The sequence below is a fragment of the Helianthus annuus genome, chromosome 13 (assembly GCF_002127325.2).
Source record: "Helianthus annuus cultivar XRQ/B chromosome 13, HanXRQr2.0-SUNRISE, whole genome shotgun sequence".
NCBI classification, from domain to species: domain Eukaryota; kingdom Viridiplantae; phylum Streptophyta; class Magnoliopsida; order Asterales; family Asteraceae; genus Helianthus; species Helianthus annuus.
Genome location: NC_035445.2, coordinates 155295453 through 155310865, shown reverse-complemented (window position 1 = coordinate 155310865; position 15413 = coordinate 155295453). Strand labels below are relative to the sequence as shown.

The 15413-nt window shown below is 35.3% G+C and overlaps 2 protein-coding genes across 2 annotated transcripts; both read left to right on the top strand.

Moving 5' to 3' along the window:
• Positions 1-486: 486 nt before the first annotated feature.
• On the top strand, positions 487-1812 carry LOC110903417 (heterogeneous nuclear ribonucleoprotein A3 homolog 2-like). The gene is made up of 2 exons (XM_022149379.2): positions 487-975; positions 1258-1812. The coding sequence occupies exons 1-2, from the start codon at positions 606-608 to the stop codon at positions 1263-1265; spliced, it is 378 nt and encodes a 125-aa protein (XP_022005071.1). The 5' UTR covers positions 487-605; the 3' UTR covers positions 1266-1812.
• A 4939-nt stretch (positions 1813-6751) lies between these two features.
• On the top strand, positions 6752-8528 carry LOC110899807 (protein LURP-one-related 10). The gene is made up of 3 exons (XM_022146697.2): positions 6752-7249; positions 7489-7719; positions 8082-8528. The coding sequence occupies exons 1-3, from the start codon at positions 7007-7009 to the stop codon at positions 8271-8273; spliced, it is 666 nt and encodes a 221-aa protein (XP_022002389.1). The 5' UTR covers positions 6752-7006; the 3' UTR covers positions 8274-8528.
• Positions 8529-15413: the final 6885 nt, after the last annotated feature.

The window sequence follows — 15413 nt, the reverse complement described above, 5'->3', positions numbered from 1 at the left end:
GCTTACATTTTACAAACCTACGACCAACTGACTTTAATAAACTTCACAAAATGTCTTTTTAAATCTTTTTTTTTTTTGTTTTTGCTTTTCATCCATTTTCTAATATTAAACCTTCAAATAATGTATAAATCTTAAACTATTAAGTATTAATCAGATTTTAGAAATTATATAAAATACTCCACTTAAATTTACAAATTAAAACACCAAATATCCAAGTTATCCTAAGATAATACATTTGCAAAACAAAGTGTTATATGCCTAACTCGATTAAACGTTTTGAGACCTGTCTTTTTCTTTTCTTTTTAATTAGGCCTTGTTCATTGCTTCAGCCTCCTTTGCTTTCTGAACAAAATAACCAAAATATCATTTACAAACCAACTAATTTATAAAATATTAAAAAGAAAGGTCGGTGCACTAACTGACAAAAATTTCTTTGTGCTTCTCTTTAAAGACTTCTGGGACCTTCTCTTTTAAATCTCTTGCCACCAACCCTTTTCTTCCCCTCTCAATCAATTGCAGCCACATCTCACTTATGAGTAAACCACAATCAGACGCTTCACTCGCCAACATTCACAATCCACAAAATTCACAATCACCAATTCACAATGGAGCGAAACAACAACTACAATCGCGGCGGAAATGACGGTGGTGGCCGGGGTAATGGCGGCAGAGGAGGCGGTGGCCGCGGTGGTGGTGGTTATCATCACGGTGGACGAAACGGAAATCATTCGCAACAATACAGTAATCAACAACAGGAACAGTATCAGGAAAATTATGGAGGCGATAGAGGTAGAGGCAGGGGTCGAGAATCCGGTGGGATCGGAAGTGGTCTCGGCCGTGGTCAGCAAAGTCAACGGACTCCGGCTAAGCCTAGGCAGAATGCCGATCGAGTGCCGGAAGTCAACGCGTGGAGTCGTGTAGCGTCTGGTCAACCGGCTGTGGCCCAAACACAAACCCTAACTCAGAACCGGAATGGTATAACTCATCACTTTACAGTTTGTTTCTATATTGGTGTTTGATTGTGTGATTTGTTAGTTTTTAGTTAGGTTAATACATTATGTGAAGGTAGGTTAATTTCATTATTTTATACTGTCTTTCAATCAGTTTAGTCTATTAGATCATTTTTGAAATTGTGTTAATTACTTAATTTTGTTTTTTTATCAATCAATTTTCAAATTGTGTTAATTTGGTTTTTTTATTCATATTGAAGTTCTGTTAATATAGGTTTTATTATGTGTGTTTGTTCTCTGTTTTCAGATCGTTAGGTTCAAGAAGTCAGTTCAAAATTATCAACTCTTAGTGTTATAGGCCACTCAAAAGATGATGTAACAAATGCTCTTCTACCAATTAAGTGTCCGGACCGCGGTACACACGAAATGAGATCGGTGACAAGCGACTCAAGATCGCATTCGAGGTTTGATTTTTGTTGTCTCCATCTGTTGCGATTTTTCACTAATATATATTGATCTGAACTTTATCCCCTTTCGACCTCCGGTTGATTTTTCATGATCTAAACCCATTAAATTCAACTAGGAAGTCAACATGTGTCTCTTCGTTGCTTGATGCTTCTTCTTCTCTTGGTCGTTCCTTTTGTAACAACTTTAACGCCGACTAATGAATTTAGTATAACCCCAGTATGTAGCTTTTTAATTCTCTCGCTTAAAATCATATAACTGTATATAGTGTATGCATTAAGACCGTAAATGCATTAAGACCCTAAACAACCATAATTCCGCCGACTATAAACAACCTAGAGATCGCCGCCGCAACGCGCGGCATCTGGCACCATCCTAGTCTTATAAGAAAATATAATATATACATTTTACTTTCAATCTCATGATTCCTATATGTGTGTAGGTATAAAACTCAGGCAACTCCTACCACCAATAATCCCAAAGCCCAAGTCTTTATTTTAAATTTTGGGGCTCTAGGAAGTGAGGGCACAAAACCCTTGCTTTATTTTACTCTTCATTGAGTCGCCTTTATTTCATGTATAGATTTCTCTATTTCTTTGTATAAATATAAAAGCAAAAAAATTGACTTATTCTTGTAGATGCATAAACCACAAACGTCAATTCACTGTGACAATTCAAGCTAACATGGACTATGCATGTGTGGTCGCACTTTTTGCAATTGTTGATGCTATGGAAAACCCTGATGAGGAAAAAGGTTCCAGTGAGACTGCTGTAGGTGTGGTTGGTGCTATTGGTTCAATTTTAACATCCTAGTCGAATTAGTACCATTCTTCATTCATGAATATTTAGTTTCTAAGCTAGATATTACATTCTAAGTTAGATATTAGATTACAAACGACAACGGTTATTACATTCTAAGCTAGATATTACATTCTAAACTAGGGGGAATACCCGTGCGATACACGACATGCATAATAGTTATTGTTTTTTCCTGGAACGACGACTGATATAGATAGTGCGTGACACGATACGAAAGTGCGAATATAGTATAGATTTTTAAAACAAAAACCGGGTTTTTTTAAAGTTAGCCATTTGACCATGGTTATTTTGACCAAAGTCCACTCCTCATTCGGCGCTTTGTGGTAGCACCACCAGTCAAAAAAGGCCCAAAACACCCGAGGGTACAGCGTTCCCCCACGTTTTTAAGACGCTTTGAGAGAGGTTTGTGCCCCACCACATGTGGTCTCACAAAACTTCAAATCTATGCACGTGTGGTTTCTCAATCCTCTTCAAAAGACGTCACAATTTTCAAATTTTTTTATTTTTTTCTTTTTCATTGTGTTTTAAATGGTGTAAAATAGATGTTATATATATACATATATATATATATACATATTATACTACATAGGGGAAGGTTCATTTGAGAAGAAATTTATTGTGAGAAGAAAAAAAAAGAAAGGGCATAATGTTAAAATATTAAATAGTTTATAACTTCTCCCATTAATTATATTATTTCTGATTAATAAAGCAAAAAACATTTTATCCTACACATTTCAAAATTTATCCTACATATATCTTACACTTACCGAAATTTACGCTACGCATATCTAAATTTATCCTACACATTTAAGAATTTATCCTATACATACTAAAATTTATCATACACATGTCAAAAGTTGTCATTCACCCTAAATTATTTTATCTTGAAAGAGTATATTTAAAAGTGAGTTTCAAGTTTTTAATTAGTTAGGTAATTAATTACAATTAGAAGTTTACCTATATGCCCTTATTAATAAAATTAAATACACATATTAAATGAAGTAAAATGGAGCATTTCTATTGGTTTAAAACTTATTCTTTTTATTCTTACAAAAGTTTTCTTCTCATTTGAACCTTCCACATACTACATACACATATACATATAAATTCAGTTTAACATCTAAAAGTCAAATTGCAGGTTTTGTTCCCTTTTATAGATCAGAAAGCAGTTTATAAACCAACAAAATTAACAAATCCTAACAGTTCTTCAAGTGTTTAGTTATATAATCTATATATTTATTTACTAAAATTTATTACAATTAACCCAATACTTAATAAATAGGGTATGCACGACTTAAAAAGTGTTATCTGGAATTGTTTTTGACCCAAATGATTAAAGTAATGTAACTTGTGATTATTAAGTAAATTAAATGAAATTTAATAGGATTCTTATAGGCTGGTGCATTTAAAAGGAATTTTTACATATATCCCCTTATTAAAAGCCATTATTACATATTTGTCCAATCTTTAAAATCAATTACATATTTCCCCCTTTCTTTATGAAATTACCCTTTGACCCTTTTTCTTAATTTCTTATCTCTTAACTTCAAAATCAATCTAGTCAATACTCTATATGTTGTGATAAAATCTTTAAAATATTTCTTTGAAAAAAAAAAACGGTCATACCCATTTTATAAAACAAGTGACCTTTTTACATATCTAGTTACTGGTTAAGTTTTAGTTTATATATTTTTTACAACCGACCCATTATACATTTAAATTTTAGTTAACTACACTAACAATTTACGTTAAAATATTGATTATCTAAAATATCTTATATAAAAAACATATTGTTATACAATATACGTTTGTTTTTTTCAAGTCGTAATCAATTTTTCTTTAGCCTAAATCTTAGTTCGATCATCAACATTTTAATTGTTTTGAAGCAGGAGCTAAATTTCCATTTTTTTGTGTAATGCTATTTCAGAAATCTAATTGTCATGTTTTAAACATTCAAAATAATATTGAAAAAACTGTTTTACAGCAAAAGTAAATTTTTAAACCATGGTCGCATGACTGTTTTCTTTAAAAAAAATAATGCTTAAGAGCTATGACGTATTATATATAAGCAAAACTTTCAATTTTCACATAACAGAGACAGAAGCTTATAAAAAGATAGGCAGGGCTTCTAAAAAAATGAATTCATATCATTAGATTAATATCTTATTTGTAAACAATTATATTACACATTAAATTAAAAAATATGTAAGTAATGGTATTAGAAAGAGGAAAAATGTAATAATCATTTAATAAGTTCATTAAGGGTAAAATAGTAATTCAATATGAGTGATTTTAATAAAATGGGTAAATATATAATATGTATGGTTTAAAAGGGGGAAATATGTAATTGATTTTATGGGTTGGGTATATATGTAATAAATGATCTTAGGAGGGGGATATATGTAAATGACCTCATTTAAAACAACCATAAATTTTGGTTTTAAAATAGAACATATAACTAAACTTTAGAATATATATAGATATAGATTATATCTAAGGATAGATATAATTACAAACGTCAACGGTTATAATTCATTATTGGTCAATATGTGCTATTACTTCTAGGCATAAAATATTATTGATTTCTTATTCTTTAATTAATTTACGTTTTTTAACCCTAGATTTTAATAGTAATCATATAATCTCTGAACTTTAAAAATTCTTTTTTTTTTTATAAACGGATTTACGTTTATACCTCTAAACGCTAAAAAAGTTTATCATACAAAAGTTTAATAATAATTATCTTTCTACAAACGATTTACGATTCGACCCTGAACTATAATACATATACTATACAAACCTTGAAGTTTAATAAAGCTAATTTTTTGTTTTTCTTTTTTTAACAAATATTTGTTCTTTTACATTTTTATAAGTTTAATTATTTTTTATTTTTCTTATTATATCTAACGTACTATAATTAAAGCAAATTTTTAATTCTAGACATTTTATTTAAGTGTGTTGTTTGTTTATTTTTACTACCATTTTGATTAAAATCATACATGGTCAAATTGACCCTTAAATATACTTGGTAACAAATTTAATTATTTTGTACTTACCTTATAACTAAAGCTAACTTTATACATGTTTACTCAAGCAATTTGATGACTTATATTTACCATCCTTTAGATTAAAGTCTGTACGATCTATAAAAATTCATCCATATATCATGTAACAAATATAGTCTTGCCAGCACCCTTCTACGACCCATCGCGAAACGCGAGCTCCAATTCTAGTTTATAACATTTATTACACAACTTCTTTTTTATTAGTTTTTCTATAGATTGTATTTTAAAACTAAAACACTTTATATTTACCTAGTCCGGATATATGTTTTCTAATGAGCTTTCATGAGTTTTCGAAAAATATATATTACAAGGGTGAGGTTCGGCTACAAAGTCCATTTTTCCTACAAAGTGTACAAAGTCATATAACATCACAATTTCAGCCATAAAACACACTCAAAACCCACAAATAACAGAGTGAAGATCACTAAAACACAATATCAAAACCCTAACAATCCATAAAAACTTCAAACACACCATCCTAGAACTATGAATATAAAACACAACAGGATAATCAATGTAAAACACACTAATGTTAGGCATTCGATAATCAAAGCCTTATCATCCAAAACACAACACAAAACCCACAAATATGGCGTTTAGTAATCTTCACTTTGTTATTTGGGGGGTTTTGAGTATGTTTTACGGTTGACATTGTGGTGTTTTACGACTTTTTACACTTTGTAGGAAAAATGGACTTTGTAGCCAACTCTCAAATATAAATTTAATTTTTTTTACCTTTTTTTGTATGCAAGGTTTTTTTAGATGTCACATATTTTATTTTACCAATATGTTGGTACTGTAACAGACCAATATCAAACAAATTCCAAATCATCACGCCGAAACATACGGGTTTAATATTATTTCATAACATAATTAATTTTTAGTGAAAGATGTCAAAAATTTAAGATAATAATTTTTAGTGATCCATGGCATTATAGCCTAGTGGTATCTTGGGGGTGGGATAAGACTTATGACCAATAGGTCATGGGTTCGATTCCCACAAAGGGGGGTTTTCCCATATTTATTGGGTTTTCTCCTGAATTGGTGTATAGGCATTATTGCCTAATGGAGATGGATATGATTGGGTGGTTCTGCTGGTAGTGATCCAAATTTGCCGTTCAAAAAAATATGTATTTGGTTCTTGCTTGGGTACATGTGGCTGAAGAGTAGAGCAAATGCCCTTAGTCTCACCTCGGAGAATTGGTGCTATTTTGATTTGATTAGCTTGAGGTTATAAAATGTATTTGGTGTATGAATTGTATGGTCTATGGTGTATAATTTGGTGAATCCTTCTGATTTAACAGTTGGTTAACCAGAAGTTTTAATAAATTTTGTTGGCCTTTAAAAAAAAAAAAAAAATTAGTGAAAGATTTCAAACATAATTAATCCATTTATCAATTTTCAACTAGGCCCACCAAATACACGTACCAATGAATATATGGCATCAAGTTGAAGATAATAATGGCCGCTAGTGATAAATATCAAAACGTGGATGTTACTTCTTCGCACCCGAGTCTACTCTTGGTCCAAGTCAACTATATGGTCGTTGAAGTTATCACGGCAAAAGCCTTACCACAGCTTTGTGTCAAAAGCCTTACCACAGCTTTGTGACATTATGCTCTAATAGAACTACAACAGTACAACCTTAGTGTGCATTTGTGACATTAAGCTCTCACAGATCTACAATCTAATTAGTGTGCGTTTGTGATGATGGCTCAACCTACTTATGCACCTGCACCTCTATTCGCTCCATTCTCTGTGATCGGTCCTCAGTTCATTGCACCACAACCAATTGAAGTTATAGTCGAGAAGTGTCCTTGTAGAAACCTCATGATCACTGATATGAACCATAAAATCTTGCTCAAAGTAAAACCATATAACAAAAGATTCCATTGTCAGCGCGTACTACTTGACCCTAACGACAATCCCATCGCAAAGCTCCGGAAAAAGGTAACTTTAACTTTGAAATGTTTTCAATTCTAGTTATTCTCTAGTTTTTTTTCGGAGAAGATTACTAAAATAGACATTCGACCAATCAAATTTACCAAAAATAAACGACGACTAAGCCGGCAAATTTGTTGACAAAAAAGCCGGCTAAGCCTTAGTTGACAGTCAATGTCTACAATTATTTGGTTAATTTGTGCTTATCTTTTAGATTTGCTGGCTCAATTGACTATATTTATTTCCAGAATTTGAGTATGCATAGTAGATGGAATGTATTTAGGGGTGAAAGTAAAGAGAGTTCAGACATGCTATTTACCACAAATACCAAACACATGATCCATTTCAAAACCAATGTTAGCGTGATGTTGGCGAACAAAATGAGCAACAAAGATGACTGTGATTTGAGGATCAAAGGGAGCTTGTCGAAGGGAAACTGCACTATTTATATGGGAGATTCTTCAACCGCTATAGCTCAAGTAGTTTTCTTAACACTTTTTCCTTAGTTTAATAGTAATTTTGGCTATATTCATGCACGGACGGCTCAACCCTTTTCGGACCCAAAGCGAATAACAAAATTTGAGTTCCTTTTTAAAAGAATATATACATTTTACTTTCAATCTCATGATTCCTATATGTGTGTAGGTATAAAACTGAGGCAACACCTACTACCAATAATCCCAAAGCCCAAGTCTTTATTTTAAATTTTGGGGCTCTAGGAAGTGAGGGCACAAAACCCTTGCTTTAGTTCACTCTCCATTGAGCCGCCTTTATTTCATGTATAGATTTCTCTATTTCTTTGTATAAATATAAAAGCAAAAAAATTGACTTATTCTTGTAGATGCATAAACTACAAACGTCGAAGTATGCAAATGACAAATTCACTGTGACAATTCAAGCTAACATAGACTATGCATGTGTGGTCGCACTTTTTGCAATTGTTGATGCTATGGAAAACCCTGATGAGGAAAAAGGTTCCACTGAGACTGCTGTAGGTGTGGTTGGTGCTATTGGTTCAATTTTAACGTCCTAGTCGAATTAGTACCATTCTTCGTTCATGAATATTAAGTTTCTAAGCTAGATATTACATTCTAAGTTAGATATTAGATTATATTACATATTACTATTATGTTGGTTCTCATGAAGTATTGTGTCGTGTCTTTATTTATGTCGGTCATGTAAACGGACATATCTATTGTAAACTGTCGTGACCTTTGATTAGCGGTTATGCCAAATCCTTAATATAAATATAATGCCATGCATCAGATGATGCTACTCTTTATTCTCACAAATAGAATTATATTTCAGTCGATCATATATCTTATACACTTCAATTGACTCATGTGTCCTTGTCAACTATTTTATCATATCACGGTTAAAGATTGGTGTTTTCCTGTGAAATCTTTTGTATTCTATGGAGCTTAAAACCACCAGTAAGCCTTGTTTATAGTAACGACTTTGCATGTGAGCAGAACTAGAAAAAAGATATATATATTTTTTAATGTTTTGTCTTACTATTTGAAATGAACATGGCTCCTCTTTTATATATAGATGGTCAACTACAAATCAAACTAACAACTCCTAGCCACTATAACTACCTTAATTACTAGCATAACTGCTCATGATAAATGAGAACTACAAGGCCAACAATATACATGACCAACATTGATTCTAGAGCATGGATACATGTTCCGGACAGTCTAGACCATATAAGTAAATTATATGTCCGAAGCAACAGTGTCTCCAAGGCAGTGTCGCATCCATGGTTATCCGGAACAGTCATCCAAAAGTAGGAACATCCATACCAAAAAACACCTAGACAAGTCAAAGTAATGTAATAATGTTTCATTTAGTGTCCCTAACAGGAACAAATAAAAACGTCCGAAAAAAAAGGCAAGATCTTCTCTTTTCCTCCAGTAAAGCTATGGCCATATGAGTCTCCTCAACGCATCTCTCAACTGCACTCCAATATCTATAATGTATGTATATTAACATAACGTGTATACCAACATACATGATTATTGATACCATACCACTAGTGCGGAGAAAAGCAATTTTTTAATGTGGTTAATTTTATTTATTTATTTATTTATTTTTTGGTGTAGCGGAACCGAGTCAAAAATTTCGTTACATAAATAAATCTTGCAAAAAACCGCGGTTAAACACTACTACAAAAACAGGTATCCGCTATGGCCGAATCCGTAGCATATCCATAGCGAACACCCATTTTGCTACGAATTTGGGTCGTAGCTACAACTCTCGTCGCTAATTTATTTGCTACGAAATTTAGCTACGGAATCATATTTTGCTACAGTTTTAGGTACGAAAATAGACGTTCCTATTTTAATTATGAATTTGCTACGTAAGTGTTTGCTACTAAATTTGCGAACTTTTAGCTACATTTTTTGCTACAAATTATTAGCTACGGTTTTTGCTACAAAATTTTAGCTACATTTTTCGCTATAAAATTTTAGCTACTGTTTTTGTTACAAATTTTTAATTGCTGTTTTTTTTTTTCTACATATTGGACCATACAAAATTTGCTACTGAATTTAGATACAAATGCAATTTACTTTGCTATGGGTAGTTATTCCCCTTATTTGCAATTCAAAAATTTTTATTTTGGTTATACAGAAATATATCCAAAAATCAAATAAAGGTTTTCAATGACAAATAAAAGCAGAGGTTCTACAAACAGATAAAAAAAACTTATAAAATTTATTGCGATAAAGTATTATAAAATTGTACAAAATATTCAAATACAAATGACTATAGTTTCGTAACTTTTCGATATCCCGGATGAAGAAAACAACACTACTACATCCTATCAAGAACATAGCGCTTCGTATAAAAGTAACAGAAAATACAATATGTATATAAACATGGTGATTTTCTCTTGATCTTCATTGCGAATGGAACAACCTGTTGTTTGGTATAGAGAAAACATTGTAGTTTGGAATTGTTTTGTATTGAAATTGTATTGTTCAAAATTAGGGTTATACAAATGGTGTTTATATAGTCCACCATCTTACACACTAGCCCTTATACTATTTGTTTCCTTCTTTCCGACACTCTCCCTCAAGTTGAGTAGTGGGATTTCCAATATTTAACTTGCTCAAACAGCTACTAAACGCATTTCCATTGACTGCTTTTGTGAGAATATCTGCGAGTTGATCTTTTGATGATATATACGGAAGCTCTATGATCCTTTCCTCCAGTTTCTACTTGATGAAATGTCGATGTACCTCCATGTGTTTTGTTCAATCATGCTGAACTGGATTTTCTGAGATTTGTATTGCAGATGTATTGTCGCACATTATTTTACTGGGTGCTGACCTTTGGGAGAAAACAATGTCTTCTAGAAGTTTCCTGATCCAAAGAACTTCGCTTAACCCTCGACCTATGCCTCTGAACTCTGCTTCTGCACTCGACAGAGAGACCACCTTCTGTTTCTTACTCCTCCAAGTAACAAGGTTTCCACCAACCAAGGAGAAGTACCCTGATGTTGACCTTCGATTTCCCTTATCTCCTGCCCAATCGGTGTCAGTGTAGAGCTCAACATTTAAATGTCCATTTGCTTTGAACAACACTCCATGGCCTGCGGTTCCCTTTAGATACCTTAGAATTCTCTGAGCAGCTTCTATGTGAGCAACTTGCGGTTGGTGCATAAACTCACTTACCACTCCAACAGCATAAGCTATATCAGGGCGAGTGTGGGAGAGATAGATTAACTTGCCCACGAGCCATTGATACCTATCTTTGTCTGCAAGCTCGCCATTAAGTTCCATGTGAAGATTGTGGTTCACCACCAGGCGTATCTGCTGGTTTACAATCAATCAAATCAGTTTCCACCAGGAGATCAAGGACATACTTCTTTTGGCAGATGAAAATCCCCCGTTTAGACCTGAGAACTTCTATTCCGAGGAAATACTTGAGATTCCCAAGGTCTTTCATTTCAAACTTTGAAAACAAATTCTTTTCCAGCCGTGTTATCTCTTCCACATCATTTCCGGTGATAATCATGTCGTCTACATATATGATCAGGCAAGTTATGAGGTCGTTTCTTCTTTTGAGGAACACGGTATGATCAGCGTTACTTTGGTAATACTCGTATTCTTTCATGGCCATGGTGAACTTTCCAAACCAGGCCCGAGGTGACTGTTTTAGCCCGTATAGATACTTTTTCAACCGACAAACCTCCCCATCTTTAAAATCCCCTGAAAAACCTGGAGGTGCTTCGATGTAGACTTCTTCCGCTAGGTCTCCATGGAGAAATGCATTTGTAACATCAAACTGATGGAGAGGCCAATTCTTATTTGCTGCCACGGAGAAGAGGACTCTGATGGTGTCCATTTTTGCAACCGGAGAAAACGTCTCAGAGTAATCGATCCCATACGTCAGAGTGTACCCTTTTGCTACAAGTCGAGCTTTGTATCTTCCAATAGAACCATCTAGTTTATACTAAATTGAATACACCCAACAACAGCCAACTGTTTTCTTTCCTTTCGGGAGAATGCACTTTTCCCACGTATTGTTTTTCATAAGAGCTTGCATCTCTATTTCCATTGCTTTTTTCCAGTTCTTCTTACCTTGTGCTTCCTTTACAGAGCCAAGTATTTGTTCGGAGTATAGAGAGGTGACAAATGCTTTCGCACTATTAGATAAGTTCCCATTAACTATATTAGCTACATGATACCTTGAGGTTCTGGTTTCCCTCTCTGGCGAGTACCGTTTTGGAGGGACCCCTCTATTGGCTCTAGGAGGGAGAGGGTATCTTCCGGTTGTCTCGGCTGCAACTGATTCCACATGTTCAACGACTTGTTCAACCTCTTCCAAAGTCTGGTTTGCCCTGTTCCACATCTGGTTCAGCCTGTGGAGTAGGTTTCGTTGTTGTCGGTTCTATTTGTTCCCCTGTTGTCTCATGGTTATAAAATATAGAACCTCCAGGGTCCTCAGTAATTCTTACCTCAGGTATCATGTTGGATGGACTTTCTTTAGTGCTACTGTGCTTCGCAGATTGTGCGGCTGTGTTTGAAGGACCCGCAATACTGTGATGATTTTCTGTTGTTACTTCTTCAGACGAGGGAAGTTGGGTTAGCCAATTCAGGGTGTCTATACATTCGTTCTTCCCCTGACCACTGAGTTGGGTGTTATAAAAGTATTTTGTTTCAAGAAAGTAAACGTTCATTGTGGTGAACATTTGATGAGTTTTTAGATTATAACACCGGTAACCTATTTGGTCGATCCTATAGCCGACAAATACACATTTCTCAGCACATGGGCCGAGCTTGCTTCGGTTGATTTTGGGTATGTGGACAAATGCGGTACACCCGAAGATTCAAGGTTCAAGTGTAAGAGGGTGGGGAATACTGGCAGACTTAGACAGATAATCTAAGGGAGTTTTAAATTTACGAGCTTTTGTGGGAAGCCGATTCAGGAGATACACGGAGGTTGCAATTGCCTCCGGCCAGAAAGATTTAGGAACCAGGGATTCGATTAAAAGGGCTTGAGTCATTTCAAGAATAATACGGCTTTTCCGTTTGAAAACACCGTTTTGTTCGGGGTATGAGAACAAGAGGTTTGATGAATTAATCCTTTGGTTTTAAAGAATTGTTTCATGGGTGTATTGACAAATCCCCCCCCCCCCCATTGTCGGATCGAAGGATTTGGATTTGAATTCGGAATTAAGTTTGAATCATACCATAAAACGTGATAAATTTTTCGTAAACTTTGGATTTGTTTTTTAAAAATATACCCATGTCATGCGAGTGCAATCATCCACTAATAGTATGACGTACCGAAGACCCTGCCCCCCCCCCTCCCCATCACAGGAGCAGGACCCACACATCAGAATGGATTAGTGAAAAAGGTGAAGCAACTTTCGTATTGCTAGGTTTAAATGGTTGTCGATGGCTTTTGGCATGAAGACAGGTTTCACAATCTATTTTCCCATTTGAAGGGAAAAGTTTTGGAAACAAAAGGTGCGAATAACCATTGGATGGGTGTCCCAAACGTCTATGCCATAGCCAGGCTTCTCGATTTTCGATTCCATGTGCCAACATCACAGTACCTTGTTGAGCCACTTCATCCACGTAGTACAATCCTTGGCACTCAGTACCACGTCCAATAATCACACCCGTCCTGGTATCCTGTAGAAGACAGAAAGTAGGATGCATTAGTACTGTGCAATTTAACTCTTTGGTAATATGGCTAATTGAGAGCAGTTTGTGTGATAATGATGGAACATAAAGACAATTTGATAATTTCATAGTTGGTGAAATCTCAATTGTTCCTTCTCCTTTCACTTGCATCGTTCCGTTGTTTGCAGTATGGATTTCGGGTTTTTGAGGATTGAACATTGATCGAATGTCTAACGGTTCAAACGCCATGGTGTTAGTGGAACCAGAATCGAATATCCAAGAACTGTTTTTTCCGTGGTTGATTTCCAATTTTTTCTTTTGATTTCTTTTTTTGAGCTTTGGGCGAAGAAGGAATTGACGAAGAAGGAACCGAGGAACACCTAACCGAGGAACCAACTCTATGAAAGGTTAATAGGACTCGAATCGGTCAAGCTGCACTATAACGATAGCCACGACCAATATCAAACCTACTAAGCAATCGAGAAGAGGAACCGGCTAGCAACAGATCCAAAGGGCCGGACAGAACCGAATCCTGTAAGCGAATGGAAGGATCGAAAGATCGACTAAGGGCGAGAGGTCAAGCCGGGAGAGATAGCGACCTCGCATACTAAGCCTGTCTTCTCCTCTTCGTCGAGCCACCGGCGACCGGAGAAAGGAATATTCATGGGAATAAGGAATGTTCGTGGAGACCGTTTAAAGGTTCGTTGATGAAGAATAAAATGGTTTGAAGAAGATTGAAAGTTCGTTGAAGATTGAATCTTCGTTGGGGTGAATGTTCATTGGATGAAGATTGAATCTTCGTGGATGAGGAACTGTTGACGATGAAGATTGAATGTTCATTGGATGAACTGTTGACGAAGAATGAATGGTTCATTGGATGAGGAAGGGTTCGTGGGAACTGATGAAGGGATGAAGTGTTTTTTTACGGCAGTCGACGTGACTGTTACCGCCAGAGGCAATGAAAGAAACGGATAAATCACAGATTGGAAAGACGGAGAAAGAGATGAACCGGAGTATTCGATCGCCGGAGAGGAGCATTCGAGTATTGAAAGACGGGCCACAGTTGATGTTTTTGAACGAATTTTCCTGGTTTGGTTGAAATATTGATTTGTTTGAGATTGTTGAATGATTGAGTTGTTGAACGATTTCTGGTTTTGGTTTTGCTGGTTTGAGATTGACGAACAGAGTTTTCAAGGATCATAAACTCCGCTCTGATACCTTGTTGTTTGGTATAGAGAAAACACTGTAGTTTGGAATTGTTTTGTATTGAAATTGTATTGTACAAAATTAGGGTTATACAAAGATGGTGTTTATATAGTCCACCATATTTCACACTAGCCCCTATAGTATTTGTTTCCTTCTTTCCGACACAACCTTCATTGCCTTCTTTTCTGGTCAAAAAAATCAAACAAACTAAAAGTTCAAGCATATACATGTTTGCCTCATAAAAACTAACTAGCAAGAACATAGAGCAGGGAATGAACGCTACAAGAAACATGAGCATTAGTGGCGACACCATTAGTGGCGACATCAAGAATGTCGTCGCTAATGCTCATAATCTGGAGCACTTACAAAAGGGATAATGTTGACCGTTGATTAGTGGACACATCGGAGGGCTAGGTTTTATTTGTGCATATTCGTCGCTGCTAATGCCCAAAAAACAGGCGCCATAATTCCCACCAATCATAACCCTAAACCCTCTCTTTCTCCACTAAAATTCCCCTCTTTCACTCCCAAAATTCCCCTTCTTTCTCTCCGTCCACCACCGTGCACTTGAATTTCCACCTGAGCAAGAGTTCCTGCCACTGCGAGCCACCATTTTCAGGCCATCCGTGAGTCACTCTTTCAGTTCAATCGCTTTTTTCGGTTTGACGTTTGTTTAAGTCGATATTGGATGTCCAATAGGATTCCCGACAAGAGATATTGGATGACGGGGGTCATCCAATATGGTGACTCTATCTCGATAACATTCACTTGGAGCAAAGGAAGATAAGGATTTTTTAGTACCTCGATACGCACATCCTTCGCCAAAT

Bases quoted from the DNA above. Each gene is read 5' to 3' on its own strand.
- LOC110903417 (XM_022149379.2), top strand. From the start codon at position 606: ATGGAGCGAAACAACAACTACAATCGCGGCGGAAATGACGGTGGTGGC.
- LOC110899807 (XM_022146697.2), top strand. From the start codon at position 7,007: ATGATGGCTCAACCTACTTATGCACCTGCACCTCTATTCGCTCCATTC. The intron at 7,250-7,488 runs GTAACTTTAACT...ATTTATTTCCAG, and splicing joins TCGCAAAGCTCCGGAAAAAG to AATTTGAGTATGCATAGTAG. The intron at 7,720-8,081 runs GTAGTTTTCTTA...TTATTCTTGTAG, and splicing joins CTTCAACCGCTATAGCTCAA to ATGCATAAACTACAAACGTC.